Source organism: Oryctolagus cuniculus, chromosome 4 (assembly GCF_964237555.1).
Source record: "Oryctolagus cuniculus chromosome 4, mOryCun1.1, whole genome shotgun sequence".
Taxonomy (NCBI): Eukaryota; Metazoa; Chordata; class Mammalia; order Lagomorpha; family Leporidae; genus Oryctolagus; species Oryctolagus cuniculus.
Genome location: NC_091435.1, coordinates 52,524,633 through 52,539,370, shown reverse-complemented (window position 1 = coordinate 52,539,370; position 14,738 = coordinate 52,524,633). Strand labels below are relative to the sequence as shown.

At 44.5% G+C, this 14,738-nt stretch overlaps 1 protein-coding gene across 8 annotated transcripts in view; it reads left to right on the top strand.

Annotated features, from left to right (window-relative positions):
• Window positions 1–5,459: 5,459 nt before the first annotated feature.
• Window positions 5,460–14,738, top strand: part of RIOX2 (ribosomal oxygenase 2) — a 28,394-nt gene continuing 19,115 nt past the window's right edge. For 2 of the 8 annotated variants that reach the window (XR_011387810.1, XM_008267075.3), the window contains exons 1-2: window positions 5,461–5,600; window positions 11,457–11,926. Coding sequence is in view for 5 of the 8 variants with exons in the window: in XM_008267075.3 (XP_008265297.2) it covers window positions 11,495–11,926 (432 nt within the window). In the remaining 3 variants the exon portion in view is untranslated. Of the gene's footprint in view, window positions 5,601–5,934; window positions 6,071–11,456; window positions 11,927–14,738 lie in introns of those variants that run through there. The other 6 variants (XR_011387811.1, XM_008267076.3, XR_011387809.1 and 3 more) reach the window with 5 other exon arrangements.

Here is a 14,738-nt window from a genome sequence, read left to right as displayed (position 1 = left end):
ATTACCAAAAAGAAATATACTTAGCTAAAAATAAAAACCCCATGCTCCATAGATAGTACAGATAGTTCTAGTGATCTGGTCAATGGGCCAAAAGCAAGCACTTAAGAGTGTCATCTGCGATCTTTGGTTTATTTCTTATTGCTGGAATTTCATATTCATCTCTTCCTGTTGGAGGATTAAGCCTGATGACAATAGGGATGGTTGCTAACATTTACTCAGCCTTGCTCTGTTCAGTTTCAGGTGGGATGAATTCTCAGCTACTTTTGTTTCTTTGCCATCATTTTTTTTTTAAAGATTCATTTATTTACTTGAGAGGCAGAGTTACAGACAGCCAGAGGGAGAGACGGAGGGAGAGGTCTTCCATCCACTGGTTCACTTCCCAAATGGCCAAATGGCAGGAGCTGGGTCAAAGCTAGGAGCCAGGAGCTTCCTCTGGGTCTCCCACGTGGGTGCAGGGGCCCAAGGACTTGGGCCATCTTCTATTGCTTTCCCAGGCCATAGCAGAGAGCTGGATCAGAAGAGGAGCAGCTGGGACATGAACCAGTGCCTAAATGGCATGCCAGCACAGCAGGTGGATGCTTAACCTTCTATGCCACAGCAAAGGCCCCTGTTTGCCATCTTGAGGTTTAGGTTTTTCTGAGTGTCCCTGTGTAACCCTAACCCAATCCTAACCCTGATGCATATTCAGCCTCACCTGTCTACCATATTCTGCTTGTCCTGGCTCTCAGCACCGCATTACATCTCCCTACTCAGGAAAGCTGAAACACTGACGTTGTCACCCATGGGTGTCCCTGCAGGTTGGAGGGTGGGAAGCGTCTCCTGCCATAGGACCACATGGTTAGGCCTGGCCTTCCTCTCATCCCTCCTCTTTTCCCCACTCTCACTATGTTGGGAATTCAGCAGGTCATTGCAATGATTACAGTGTGCTGTGCTGTGCTGTGCATTTACTGCTGGAACTGGAATCTCACCAGGTCCTGCAGTATTTGCTGCCTCTACACCCCTTTCTCCATCAACAACATCCAGCCCCAAAGTCTCTCCATCCCCTACACCACGAGGGGACTTCCTGGGATTACTCTTCTCCAGGGCAGTCTGGTGTACAAATATGTCTTCCTTGGTGTCAATCCTGTGGAGGAAACTATATCTGCTCTTTACATTGAACCATTTAGCTATTCAAAAATCTTTGTTGCAATGACTTTTTTATCCCTGTGACAGGTTCCATGACTCCCTGTGTTGCTCATGGTGCAGGGCTTGTGTGGCGGTGCTGAGGTTGCTGTGGGCAGGTGGCTGCTGGGTCTACATCTTGCTGCTGTAGGTTGCAGTGATGAAGGCCGGGGCAGCTACTCCAGCAGCAGCTCCTCCCGGAGGTGTGATGGTAACTAGGCCAGCAGCTATGGAGCTGCTCCGGGTCTTCTGCAGTCTCTCTCGGCTCCCGCACCCATCAAATATAGGAGGAGCTTTAAACTCAATAGACCAAAAGCAAAAGTAACAAAACAAAACAAAAACAAACCTGGAAACAGTGCCTGCAATACATTAGGAATATGATAGCTCCCAGGAGCATCTTGGTCAAAATAAATGGATCATCGGCTATGCCCATCCCATTCCTCCCCTACACTCTCACAGTCTCTCCCTCTTCCTGTTTTTTCACTGAGATGGCAAGGCACAGAAGAGGAAATGATCATCATGGGCTTTTCTGTTTGCCATACTAAGTATCCTAGATTATAATGAAAACGTCAGAACATATTGAAAGACTAATTTTGCATTCAAGGAACTCCTATTCAAGATACATGGTTTCCCCCAGCAGAGATGGCAGCAATGTGGAATGTTCTGTCAGACATCTTAGGACTAGTGTATCTTCTGGAAAATGGTTGTTTGTGTTGAGATTAGGATTTTTTTAAAGACTTATTTATTTGATAGGCAGAGTGACAGAGACAGAGAGAGATCCTCCATATGCCCTCCCAGGCGCTTTAGCTGGAAACTGGATCAGAAGCAGAGCCTTCTGGGATATGGGATACCAGTGTCATGGGCAGCAGCTTAACCTGTTGCACCAGGCTGCTCCCAGGACTTTCTATTTTAAACCTTGGACACAAAGTACTTAAAAAAAAAAAAAAAAAGATACTGGGCATATCCCTGTAACATCACTATTGTTCTATGTTATTTGTAAGATTTATTATTTGAGAGGGAGAGTGATAGAGGGAGAGATAAAGAGATCTTCCATCCCTGGTTCACTCCCCAAATGGCCACAACAGCCAGCACTGGGCTAGGCTGAAGCCAGGATCCTGAAACTCTATCTGGGTCTCCCATGTGGATAGCAGGGACTCAAGTAGTTGGGCCATCTTCCCTTGCTTTCTGACACCCATTAGCAGGGAGCTGGATTGAAAGCAGAGCAGCTGGGATTCACCCAGTGCCATGATACAGGATGCTAGTGTTGCAAATAGGGGCTTAACACACTGCACCATGCCAGTCCATTCTGTATTATCTTGAGTAGATGTTTTGAAGTCAAAATAGAAACAAAGTACATTATCAACATCAGGTCCAGTAGTTTAGAGTGTGCATATGTAGTGTTTTATCTAAAACCTAAATTTGATGTGAACCCTGGGTTGCTTTGCCAAGAATGCAGCTGGAGGCTTGCTGGTGATCATGGGAGGCAGTAACATCGAAAAGGGACCATGGTTAGCTGACTTGTTGGCTCCAGTAGTGTTTCTACAATTTCTAGCTGTGTGACCTTGAGCAAGTTACCTAACCTCCCCTGATTTCGTTTCCTCAGCCGTAAAATGGAAGTAATTACAAGGCTGTGATGAGAATGAAGTGAGAAGTCTGTGAAACACCTTGCAGATAATAATTCAAGGCTTGTATTCTTAGTAGTTTGGAACAAAGATTAGAGAAAGGTGTACTGTATTCCCACTGGTTCAGGTGTACTAGAGCATCAGAAATCGCCAGCATTGTGATGTAGCGAGTTAGCCACCACCTGTGATGCTGGCTTCCCATGAGCTCTGATTCCAGTCCTGGTTGCTCCACTTCCAATCCAGTTCCCTATGAATGTGTGTGGGAAAGCAGTGAAGATAGCCAAGTGTGTGGGCTCCTGCCACACACATGGGAGACCTAGATAGAGTTCCCAGCTCCTACTTTTGGCGTGGCACAATGAAAGATATTCCTCTCTCTCTCTCTCTCTCTCTATATATATATATATACATATACATATGTATATATATATACATATAAGCCTTTAAAGTACATAAATAATTCTTAAAAAAAAAGAAACAGCAACTGGTCTCAGTCATCTTGACAGAATAAAATAACAACCTCCTGTCAATCTTCCTTGACTGTTTCCAAAGCAAAGGCACAGGCCAGACACAGACATGCCATTGATCACCCTGTCTAAGCATTTGTGCTTCTCTATCCAGACATTCCAGATAGTAAGTCAACAGGAGAGAGTTGCTAAATATATTTATAAGAGGGCATTGATCCAGACTCAGCCCCTGCACTGGGTCCAACAGACCAAACCAAGGAAGAGTTTATTCACAGCAACTGAGCTTTCACTAGTTGCAGAAGGCCTTATAGCCAACTGACATAGCTGTAAACAATTAATTTGTTAAACTGTAGCTAGTGAAGCTGTAACCAGTTGACTAAGCTGTAGCCAATTGAGTTGTTTTCTATAACTTCATTTTTCTATAAATGTTGTCAGATCATTTTGTTATTTGGGGTTCTCAGGACCTGCTCTAATTCTGGGGGCTGCCTGATTCCTGAATCATTTGCTTTACCCAAGTAAACTCTACTAAGTTTAATTGATTTAAAAATTTTTTTAACAGGGTGATAGGCCAAAGTTACTTAAATAATTGCATTTTTCCTTTGTTTCTATAGCCATGATCATAAAGAATTTTCAATTTAAACCAGAAATAATTTTTTCTCCACAGCAAGAATGAATTAAAGTACAGTTGACTTGGTACAGAGCAGCATAGCAGTCATAGAGTCCTTGAGAAAGTGATGAGAGAGAAAAAATGGGCTAAGGATATGAACAGGCATTTTTCATAGGATGAAACACAAATGACCAACAGACACATGAAAAGATGCTCAAGGTAAGACTAGCCATCAGGGAAATGCAAATAAAAACCACAATAAGGTTTTACCTCACCCCAGTTAGAAAGGCTACCACCCAAAAATTTAAAAAAATAACAAATACTGGTGAGGATGTGGGGAAAAGGGTACCTTAATCCACTGTTGGTGGGAATGTAAACTAGCACAACCATTATGAAAGACAGTCTGGAGATTTCTCAGAAATCTGCAAATAGTTCTACCATATGATCCAGCCATTCCACTCCTGGGAATTTACCCAAAGGAAATAAATCAACATCTGAAAGAGTTATCTGTACCCCCATGTTTATAACAGCTCAACTCATTATAGCTAAGTCCTGCAATCAACCCAGATGACTGAGTAGAGACAGTGTGGTATATATACAGGATAGAATGCTACTGGGCCATTAAGAAAGAATGAAATCCTATCTTTTGCAACAAAATAGACACAATTGGAGACCATTATGCTTGGGGAAATCAGCCAGTCCCAAAAAGACAAATACCATGTTTTCCTTGATTTATGGTAACTAATACAAAACAAGTGAAATCAACATTTTGAGATCTGATTATTGTTTATTGCCCTTGTCTATACTCTTGAGGAATAGTGTTTTTTTTTTTCACTATTTGTTGAATTCTTTATTTACTGAAAGGTTAAGCTTGTGCTGATAAAATAAGTTGAAAGTTTGTCATTGTAAAAGTTAGAAAGAAAATTAAGGAGGGTGGAGGGTGGAGGAGAGGGAGGGTAGGGTGCTCTACGTATAAAATTTGTTCCCTTTTTATAAATTTTAAAAATTATTTTTAAAAAACCAAGTCCAAAAAGACAGATATGTTTTCCCTGATCTGAGGTAAGTAATAGAGAACCTAAAATGTAATGTTTTGGAGTTAAATGGACATTTTGAGATGTGATGATTGTTCACAGCCATTGTCTCCACTATTGAAGAACAATGTTTTTTTTCTTCTATTTGTTGAACTCTTAGTGTAGGATTAACCTTACATGTGTGAACTGGAGAAAGATCTTTGTAAAAATTAAGAGTAGGAATAGGAGAGGGAGGAGGAGGAAGGGTGGCAGCGTGGCCGGGAGGGAGGGAAGGGTAGAGGCAGAATGACTGTGTTCCTAAATCTGTCTATATGAAATGCATGAACTGTATACGTTAAGTACAATTAAAAAAAAAAGCAATTGGAGAGACTGAACCCTCAGCTCCCCACACTTAAGCAGTTAGCGTTCCTTCTCAAGGCCTCAGTTTCTCCTTTACAAAAGGAACCCGGAATAGGAAGCCACGTCATTCCCAGTCAAAACAAAACCTACTTCCTTTGATGTGTAAGTACCACAGAACTCCTGGGTTGCCCGGGCGCCAGAGGCGGGGTCCCAGCTGGGACACGCCCAGAAGCCGACGGCACGCGCCGGCCGGGGGCGGGGCGCGGAGCTGGAGCACCGCCCCGGAGCGTGCGCACGCCGCCGGGCCCCGCCCCGCCTCCCCCCGCCGCCGTGCCGCCCCGGTCCGCTCGCGGCGGCGCGCTGTAGGCCGTGCCGGGTGAGTGGGGGCTTTCTCCTCGCCGGGGTTGTTTGTAACCTCGCGGGCCACGCGCCTCTAGCTCCTGGCGCAGGCGGGGTCTGGATGGGAGCCGCGGTGGGGCTCAGGCCTGGCCGGCGTTGTGGTTGCGGGGCCGGGGACGCACGTGCCGGACCGTGAGGAAACGCCGGGTCTGGCGCGAGGCGATTCGCGAACGCGTTGGGCTCGGAGAGGAACACACAGGCCAGGCCCTTGGTCCTAAGCCTGGGACGAGCAGTTTGGGGGCTTGGACGAGGGCGCGGCCGACACGTGGGCCGCACCGCCCCGCCTAGGCCAGGCCCCAGAGCCACGCGGTGAGGCCAGGGAACCTGAAATTCTGGCATTCGGGCGGGGTGAGCCAAGTGTCTCCTGTCACTCCTGGCCTTTACACCACAGCCCATCTTCCGGTTCTTGCTGTTACTCACAAATCATCCTAGAGCGGCTACTGAAAGGTTCGTAGGAGCAGGTGTCCCTGCTTTCGGCCTGGGAGTGCAGAGGACCTGATTTTCCCACTGCCCCGCTGACTCGGCCCCCGTCACCGGGTGGAGGCGCCTGGCTTACTCGGCTCCTTCCACCATCACGTGGATGGTATTGCTTGCCCGGGGCCCTCATCCCTCGTAACCTCTCGGTCACCAAAATACCTAAGGAGGTACCGCTTATTTTCTCTCTCAAATTAAGTACCAAAAGGATGACAGCCAGTCAGTTGTAGGCAGCAGAACGTGTCTGCAATGATTAAAAAAAAAAATGTGGGCCTAAAAGACTCGCTTCGGTAAGCCTGGGTAGCCTTGTAAAAGCAGTAGATAATTTCTGTCAGATGCGTGGTGTTTGTGTTTAGCAGGGGTCCACTGGCGGTCACTGTTGGTGGATTTTCTGCTTCATCTGGAGAACTTGGATATGCCCTTGCGGGTTTCAGTGTGCCGGCCTGCGAAAGTGGCGACCCCGTAGGCTTTACCTGGGAGCCAGAAGTTTGTTAAGCAGCCTTGCTGGTAATGCTGCAGACTGCGCTCAAACCCTGCTTAGGTGTAAACATTCCTACCTCTTCCCCTGGCGTGTAATAACCACTGATATCAGTTACCTGTTAGCTCTTAAGATAGGCATGTACTTCAAAAAGTTTGGGGGGGAAATTAAGTTAAAAGGTGAGTTTATTTTTGGTCCCCCCAAAAAGTGAAATCTATAGTTGTTTTCCTGATAGACATTTTCTCTGAACCCTCTTAGGATCCCCAAATCAGCAGCCATCAGAAGACCCACTGCAGGAAGCATCTATTTACCTTGTATGGGCCTTTGAGGTTTTTAAAAAATTTTTTTAGATTTTATCTATTTGAGAGGTAGAGTTACAGGCAGTGAGAGAGAGAGAAAGGTCTTCCTTCCGTTGGTTCACTCCCGAGATGGCCGCAACGACCAAAGCCAGGAGCTTCTTCCAGGTCTCCCATGCAGGTGCAGGGGCCCAAGCACTTGGACCATCCTGCACTGCTTTCCCAGGCCACAGCAGAGCTGGTTGGGAAGAGGAGCAGCTGGCATTAGAACCTGTGCCCATATGGGATGGAGGTGCCACAGCCGGAGGATTAACCTACTGCGCCAAGGAGCCGGCCCCTGAGATTTTTGTCTACAATTGTATACAGACAAAAGATGATAAAATGAGAAATTCAGCAAATATTTCTCCCAAGTGTCATGCTTGCTGAGTTCTAGGAATGTGCAAATAGCTGTCCCTTCCAGAAGCTGGTGTGACTTCCTGGTCATTACTGTAGAAAAGGAATTTAGGACACCTTAAAACTATGAAGATGGTGTTTGCTGACTATGATGTGGGCATCAGTATTGATTCTTGGTAGAGTTTTTGTGGGGCAGTTACCAAGGAATAACTGATGCGTTTGGCTTACTCTTTACATTTTAATGCTGATAGTCAACTCATTAGAAACAACTACTTTTCTTTCTTTTTTTTGAAGGTTCTCACATTCTCAGAGAGCCCCGCTTTTTCTTTTTTTTTAAATTTATTTGACAGGTAGACATATATAGAGAGAGAGACAGGAAGGTCTTCCTTATGTTGGTTCACTCTCCAAATGGCTGCTACAGCCGGCGCTGCACCGATCTAAAGCCAGGAGCCAGGTGCTTCTTCCTGGTCTCCCATGCGGGTGCAGGGCCCAAGCACTTGGGCCATCCTCCACTGCCCTCCTGGGCCACAGCAGAGCGCTGGAGTGGAAGAGGAGCAACCAGGACTAGAACCTGGCGCCCATATGGGATGCAGACGCTGCAGACGGAGGAGTAACCAAGTGAGCCACAGCGCCAGCCCCAGAAACAACTACTTTTCAAAAGCTTTTCTTCCTATGGTTTCATAGAAATATTTGAATTTCTATGTGGGTGGTCTGTGAGATTTATATGCAGGATTGTGTTGGCCCTATAATGTAGACAAAGCATTCTTTTGTTTATTTCATGGAGTCTTACACATGCATTTTTATTTTTTACTATTTCTGTAACTGTGATTTGTCTTAGCACTTTTGTAAGTTTAATATGATAGGGTGTGTCATGTCTTCTCCATCCTCCAAAACATGTCAAAGGAATTTTCATCTTATATTGTGAGTAGTGTGAGAATCACAGGAATAGTATGCTTGTCCAGTAATCTCTAAACTGGGTTCTAAGGAACTGAGCCTCAAATCATTTCAACATGAACCTAGAGAAACAATAAATGGTGTCACTTTTGGCAGTATAAGGAATGAATTTTGTATTCTAACCAAAGCATTTGTTATGCAGTATTGGCAATATTGGGGTGTATTGTGTTAGTCATGGTAGATGGGAAAGTTTCCCTATGAAATTTTATTTTGGCTGAAGTGTTTGGTACACTTTGTTTAGCATAGTTTCTGGAGATGTGCTTGTCCTCCATTCGTATATTATACTGAGAGAAAACAAGCCTTTCAATTGTATCTTCACGCTGCTTACAACTCTTTTAAACTGACCAGTTGTGAAGACGAGATGTATGGCTAAATGTAAAATTATTTTATAGGGTACTACTAGTGAAACAAACATAATAAGCCAATCTAACAACGTGTTTTAAAAACTAAATGAGTGATGTGTTGGGATCCCCAAGACTGTCTTGATTATCCCCAATTTGTTAGGAGGACTGCTGATTTACATCAAGAGGATACCAAGTGCGATTACCAGGGAAGAGGTACATGGTGGAAGTCCTGGGGAGACTGGATGCAAGGCTGCAAGAGTCTTCTCCAGGTCGAGTCACTGGGGATGTAGTTAATTGCTGCAGCAACGAGCTCTGTCCACATTTGTAAGATGTTGCCCACCTGGAAGCTCATTAGAGACTTAGTGCCCAGGGATTGTACTGGGGCTAGTTAGGCAGGCAGCCTCTATCTGGCACAAACCAAAATTCTGCACTTCCAGAAGGAAAGCAGATAGAGGCTCAGGACAAATTGCCTAGTTTAGGCACAGGAAGCTATGCTTAATGGTGGTAGAACCCTCCTGAAATCCAAGTTCACAGTAGTCAGCCCAAGCTGGGCTTGCTAAGGGTGGCAGGCAGGCCTGCTATGGTAACTCTTTTCTGTAACATAGTACAGAATGTGAATGTGTTTTTGTATTTCTGCTTCACTTAAGAGTTCCAAGTACTAACAAAGTTTTGCCTCTGTGAAGCTCTGACTCTTGGTTTGGGAATTCAAGCTGGTCTGTTGGCTTAAAAGGAATAGGCAATATCAGAACATGAGCACATATCCCAAAACAAAGGTTCCCCCCACCCTGCCCCAAGCATAAGCCCTTGCACTTGTCCTGTAGGCTTTTAGTGTTTATATTAATTTTTCTACTGTAGTCTTGTGTGTCTTTTGAAAAACAGTAGTTTGTGAGCACATAATTTAGAAGCTAAAAGGAGAATTTATTTTGATTATTCTACTTCTCAATTCCTTTAATTTCTATCTAGTTGCATCCTTAAAGTTGTTTTATAATTAATTGCTGCAGTATGTAGCACATTATTTTAATGTGTTCCAGGTCATAACAGTAACCCTACTCAGTCTGCAAGCTCAGTCCACCACCTAGGAGAAAATAGTAGAAAATGACATTCTTGCCATTCTGATAACAAAGTAGAAACCATAACATTTTAAATAAGTCATTAGGCTTTGGAAAAATTTGCTTAAGTACAGTGATTCTTAACATTTCTTGGGGTCAGGGAATCCTTTAATGTGGTAGAAAAAGTCCTTCTCCGGGAGGGCAAGGCGGGGAGGGAGTACAAATTGAGCATCCCTAAACTGAAAATCTTGAATGCTCCAGAATTAGCAACTTTTTGAATGCCAACATGACAAGTGGAAAATCCCACCCCTTACTTTGTGTTACAGTCAAAACACAGGCACACTGAAAATAATGTGTAAAATTACCTCCAAGTAGTGCATATAAGATGTGTCTGAAATATAAGTGGATGTTTAATTTAGACTGGAGACACATCCTGCATTTGTCTCATGTCGTATTTCAAAATGTGAAGCACTTCTGGTCCCAAGTAGAAGGGATACTCATCCTGAATAGCATTTTGCAGGGGTGGGTATTTGGCACAATGAGTAATAAGTTGCTTGGGATGCCTGTATCCCCTATTGGAGTACCAGTTCCATCTGCTGGCTAATGTGCACCTTGCGAGGCAGCAGGTAATAGCCCAAGAACCTGGGTGCCTGCCACCCATGAGGGAGTCCTGGATGGAGTTCCAGGCTCCTGGCTTCAGGCTGATGTAACCTCTACTGTTGCAGGTATCTGGGGAGTAAACCAATAGATGGGAGATAATCTCTCACTCTCTCCCTGCCTTTCAGATAAGTTGTATTTTGTAGTTTCAAGAAAGTTAAGTAATTTGAGTTGCAGTTTTTTTTACCCAGAAGAGGCAGGCCTCCATTGTGAGTGTGGGTCGGGAGCAGTTCTGAAAGAGGCCTTGGGAGTGTTGCTCCTGCTGCTCCTCAGAAACATGCCGTGGACCAGGAACAGCACCATCATGTGAGAGCTTGCTAGAAATCAGACTCTCAGGCCCTGCCGTGGAGCTAGTGAATCGTAACCTGCACTGGAACAAGATGCCCAGCTGATCTGTGTGCACATTCGAATTGGAAAAGCACTTGTGTCTGAGATTGCATCTTATCATGTCTTATTTCAGTTAAAAAGTCACTGCCTTTTAAAGGTTTGGCCTTCGATTTTCAGCCCTTAGTAAGTTCTTACTAATTTTGTTAAGGTGGAGGTGGGGCGGCAGGGGGTGGGGAGGAGAGGGGGGTGGTTCTGATAATGTGGCGATTTTCATGAATGAGTTCTAGTTTGGAAGTGAGGAGGCTCAGGTGGTTGGTTGGGAGGCAGGCAGCTTCTCCCTCCAGCCACCAGGTGACACCACAGGTCCAGTGCTCATTGGCTTTTTCCTGAACAGCTGTTGGGGATGATGCTGGAGGGAGGAGAACCTGTCAGTGAGCAACTATTGGTCATTTTCCAGTCAAATGTGTGTGACTTAGAGTGCATCTAATTAGGTTTCAGATCTGATATTGACTATAGCCAAAGTCAAGATTTTTGACTTTGTGGTGTCAATGGCTATAGACTAAACCTGACTAGACATTGCTGCTGCAGTTTAATTTGGGATAATTATACCTCCTTATAAATAATGACTTAGTGCTTGTGTACAAGAGAAAGATGTTTTCCTTTAGGTGAATATGTAATCTGAGTGGTGCTTGAAGCTGAATCATACCTTGGAAGAAAGGACATTGGCGTAAGGCTGTCTCACATCCTGGAGGAAGTAACAAAGTTGTCCTGGTCATGTGCATTGTGTGTGTATATGATCTACTAACACAGATACTGGCACTTCTTATAAACCTAACCGTATGTATTTTGTTCCTTTGGTAGGTTTTCATTTCCTCTTTGCCTGGTCTGAAGATACAGCGATGCCAAAGAAAGCAAGGCCTGCAGGAAATGGGAAGGAAGAGGGGCCTGTTCCCTGTAAACGGGTGAAGGTGGAGGTGGCTGATGGCCTTTCCACTTTAAACTTTGACAGCCCCCATGATCTCTTTGAAAGTCTAATCTCACCGGTCAAGATAGACACTTTTTTTAAGGAATTCTGGGAGCAGAAGCCCCTTCTCATCCAGAGAGATGACCCTGCACTGGCCACCTATTACCAGTCCCTGTTCAGGCTCACAGATCTGAAGAGTCTGTGCAGCCGGGGTATGTACTATGGAAGAGATGTGAATGTCTGCCGATGTGTCAATGGGAAGAAGAAAGTCTTAAATAAAGATGGCAAAGCTCACTTTCTTCAACTGAGGAAAGATTTTGATCAGAAAAGGGCTACCATTCAGTTTCATCAACCTCAGAGATTTAAGGTAATGGGCTCCCCCACCACCACCACAGAATTCCCATGTGTATTAAAGGCTAACATTTGGCCCATTTGGCCTCAGATCTTCTAAGGGTGAATATGTGGGATGATGATGATGATGATGATGAAGCTGCCTGCCAGTTTGCAAATGCTACAGAGATCCTGCTTCTCTCTCTCTTTTTTTTTAAAAGATTTATTTATTTATTTATTTGAGAGGCAGAGGCATAGAGAAAGATCTTCCATCTGCTGGTTCACTCCCCAAATGGCTGCAATGACTGGAGCTGTGCCTATCCAAAGCCAGGAGCCAGGAGCTTCCTCCAGGTCTCCCACATGGCTATAGGGGCCCAGGGACTTGGACCATCTTCCACTGCTTTCCCAGGCCATGGCAGAGAGCTGGATTGAAAGTGGTGCAGTGGGACTCGAACAGGCACCAATATGGGATACCAGCACTGCAGGCAGTGGCTTTATCCGCATGCCATGGCACAGGCCTCTCCTGTTTCTCTTTAAGCACATTCTGACATAGGAGATTCCTGAATACTTCTTGGTTAGAACCTCCAGGAACTTGGTTGGACCTTGTTAGAGGTCATTGAGCTCCAGAAGCTACATTGTATTGCAAGTTTAGAAAGTTATTAAAGTAGCATTATACCTCTAGGAGCATGATTTGAGGGCTGGTTTATGGTTATGTATAAGGTAGACACTACTGTTTAGTTTGTCCTGTCGTAATTTAAGGCATGTTAGCATCAAGGTGATTGTGTTCCTGAAGTTGCCTCCTTTTACTGCCTACATCTGGGTATGTAAGTGGATGCTTCAGATCACATACGAAGTTTGGGTTCAGTAAAGGGACTTAACCCTTATAAAGCCAAACCAGTCATAATGAGGGGCACAGTTCTGGAACTGCTCCTGGTGAGGCAATCATGAGTGGAAGATAGCTTTGGTTTTTGAGTTCAGATTCTTAAAACATTTTAACAAATATTTAGGACACTGATTTGAGTAGCAGATAGAGAAAGAATGTCTTCATTCCTCTGGTTCATTCCCCAAATGCCTGAAACAGCCAGATCGAAGTCAGGAGCCAGGAACTTAAAATGAGTCTCCCACATAGTTGTCTGGGACCCAAGTACATGAGCTGTCACCTGCTGCCTTCCAGAGTGTGTATTAACAGGAAAATGGAATTAGGAGCAGAGCTGGGATTTGGACCCAGACATTCTGATAAGGGATATAAGTGTTTCAAGCAGTGTGTTAACTGCTATGCCAGACTTCCAACACAATAATAAAATTTTAATTTAAAAATTTATTTAAAGTTTTGGTTTATGGGGCTGACACCGTGGCACAGCAGGTTAACGCGCTGGCCTGAAGTGCAGGCATCCCATATGGGTGCAGGTTCTGGTCCCAGCTGCTCCTCTTCCGATCCAGCTCTCTGCTGTGGCCTAGGAAAGCAGTAGAGGTTGGCCCAAGTCCTTGAGCCCCTGCACCCATGTGGGAGACCGGGAGGAGGCTCCTGGCTCCTGGCTTTGGATCAGCACAGCTCCAGCAGTGCGGCCATTTGGGGAGTGAATCAGCGGATGGAGGATCTCTCTCTGTGTAACTCTGACTTTTAAACAAATAAATCTTTCAAAAAAATATTGGTTTATTTTGTATCAGTGATTGACATTTGGGAAATAATTCATCTCCTCTGCTCAGTTTCTATATTTGTGAAATGCAGATTTAGCATGAGCTAGTCTTCTTTTCTAGAGATTTGAAATCTTTACATGGCAGATGGCCCAGAACAGTTGAGGACCTGTTCTGAGTTTTAGGTAAAGCTTTATCTCCACTCAGAAACCCACCTCTGTGACTCATGGCTGAATCAGAATGGCAGCATTGTTGGAGAAAGGGGCTAGTGAGGGTCCATGTCGAGAGGAATGAATTCTGATACAAGGGGTCCTCACATTGTTCATGGGAAATTGCAGATTATGAAACAGCTATTTGTGGATTTCGAAAGTTTTTCACCAAAATAAACTCATTTTTTAATTCCATTTTCCCATAAGCTTTTTGAAGTCCCTTCATATTGCTAGTCCCTGAGTCTGTGTCAGTTCCCAATTGTGTTGCCATGGTTCAACTCAAGAGCTGCTTGTTAGAGCCTCTTAGGGCTTGTGTTGGATGCCTCTACTTTTCTCATCTGGATGAATAAAATATGCTAAAATCTCTCAAGGCAAATCCTGATTCCAGTTACTCCATCTGAAGCAATCATAAGTTAAAATGTCCTGAAAATGCTAACATTTTGGTTATGGCACCCAAAAAGGATTTAGAAATTATTTGTCAGACTGAATCATGATTTGAATTCAGAAAACACACATCATGGATAAAATGATTCTGAACTAGGCCTCAACTCTTTACCTGACTAGAAGTGGAATGATATTTTTTTAATGTTTATTTTTATTTTCATCTACCTGAAAGGCAGACACACACACACACACACACACACACACACACAGATCCTCTGTCTTCTGCCTTACTCCTCAAATGGGTACAACAGCTGGGCCAGGCTGAAGTCAGGAGTCAGGAACTTCATCCAGGTCTCTTACACTGGGGTTGGGGCCCAAGCACTTAAGCCATTATCTGCTGCCTCCCAGATGAATTATCAGGAAGCTGGATTGGAAGTGGAGGAGCTGGGACTTGAACCAGGCATTCTAGCATGGATTACAGCCATTCCAACTTGTGTTTTAACCTGCTATGCCACAATGCTCACCCTCTAGCACACTTTTAAGATGTTTTTAGAAACCTAAGATCTGTGACAATACAGGGTTTCAGTGAAGTTGATGTAATTTACTCATAAACTGGTAGAA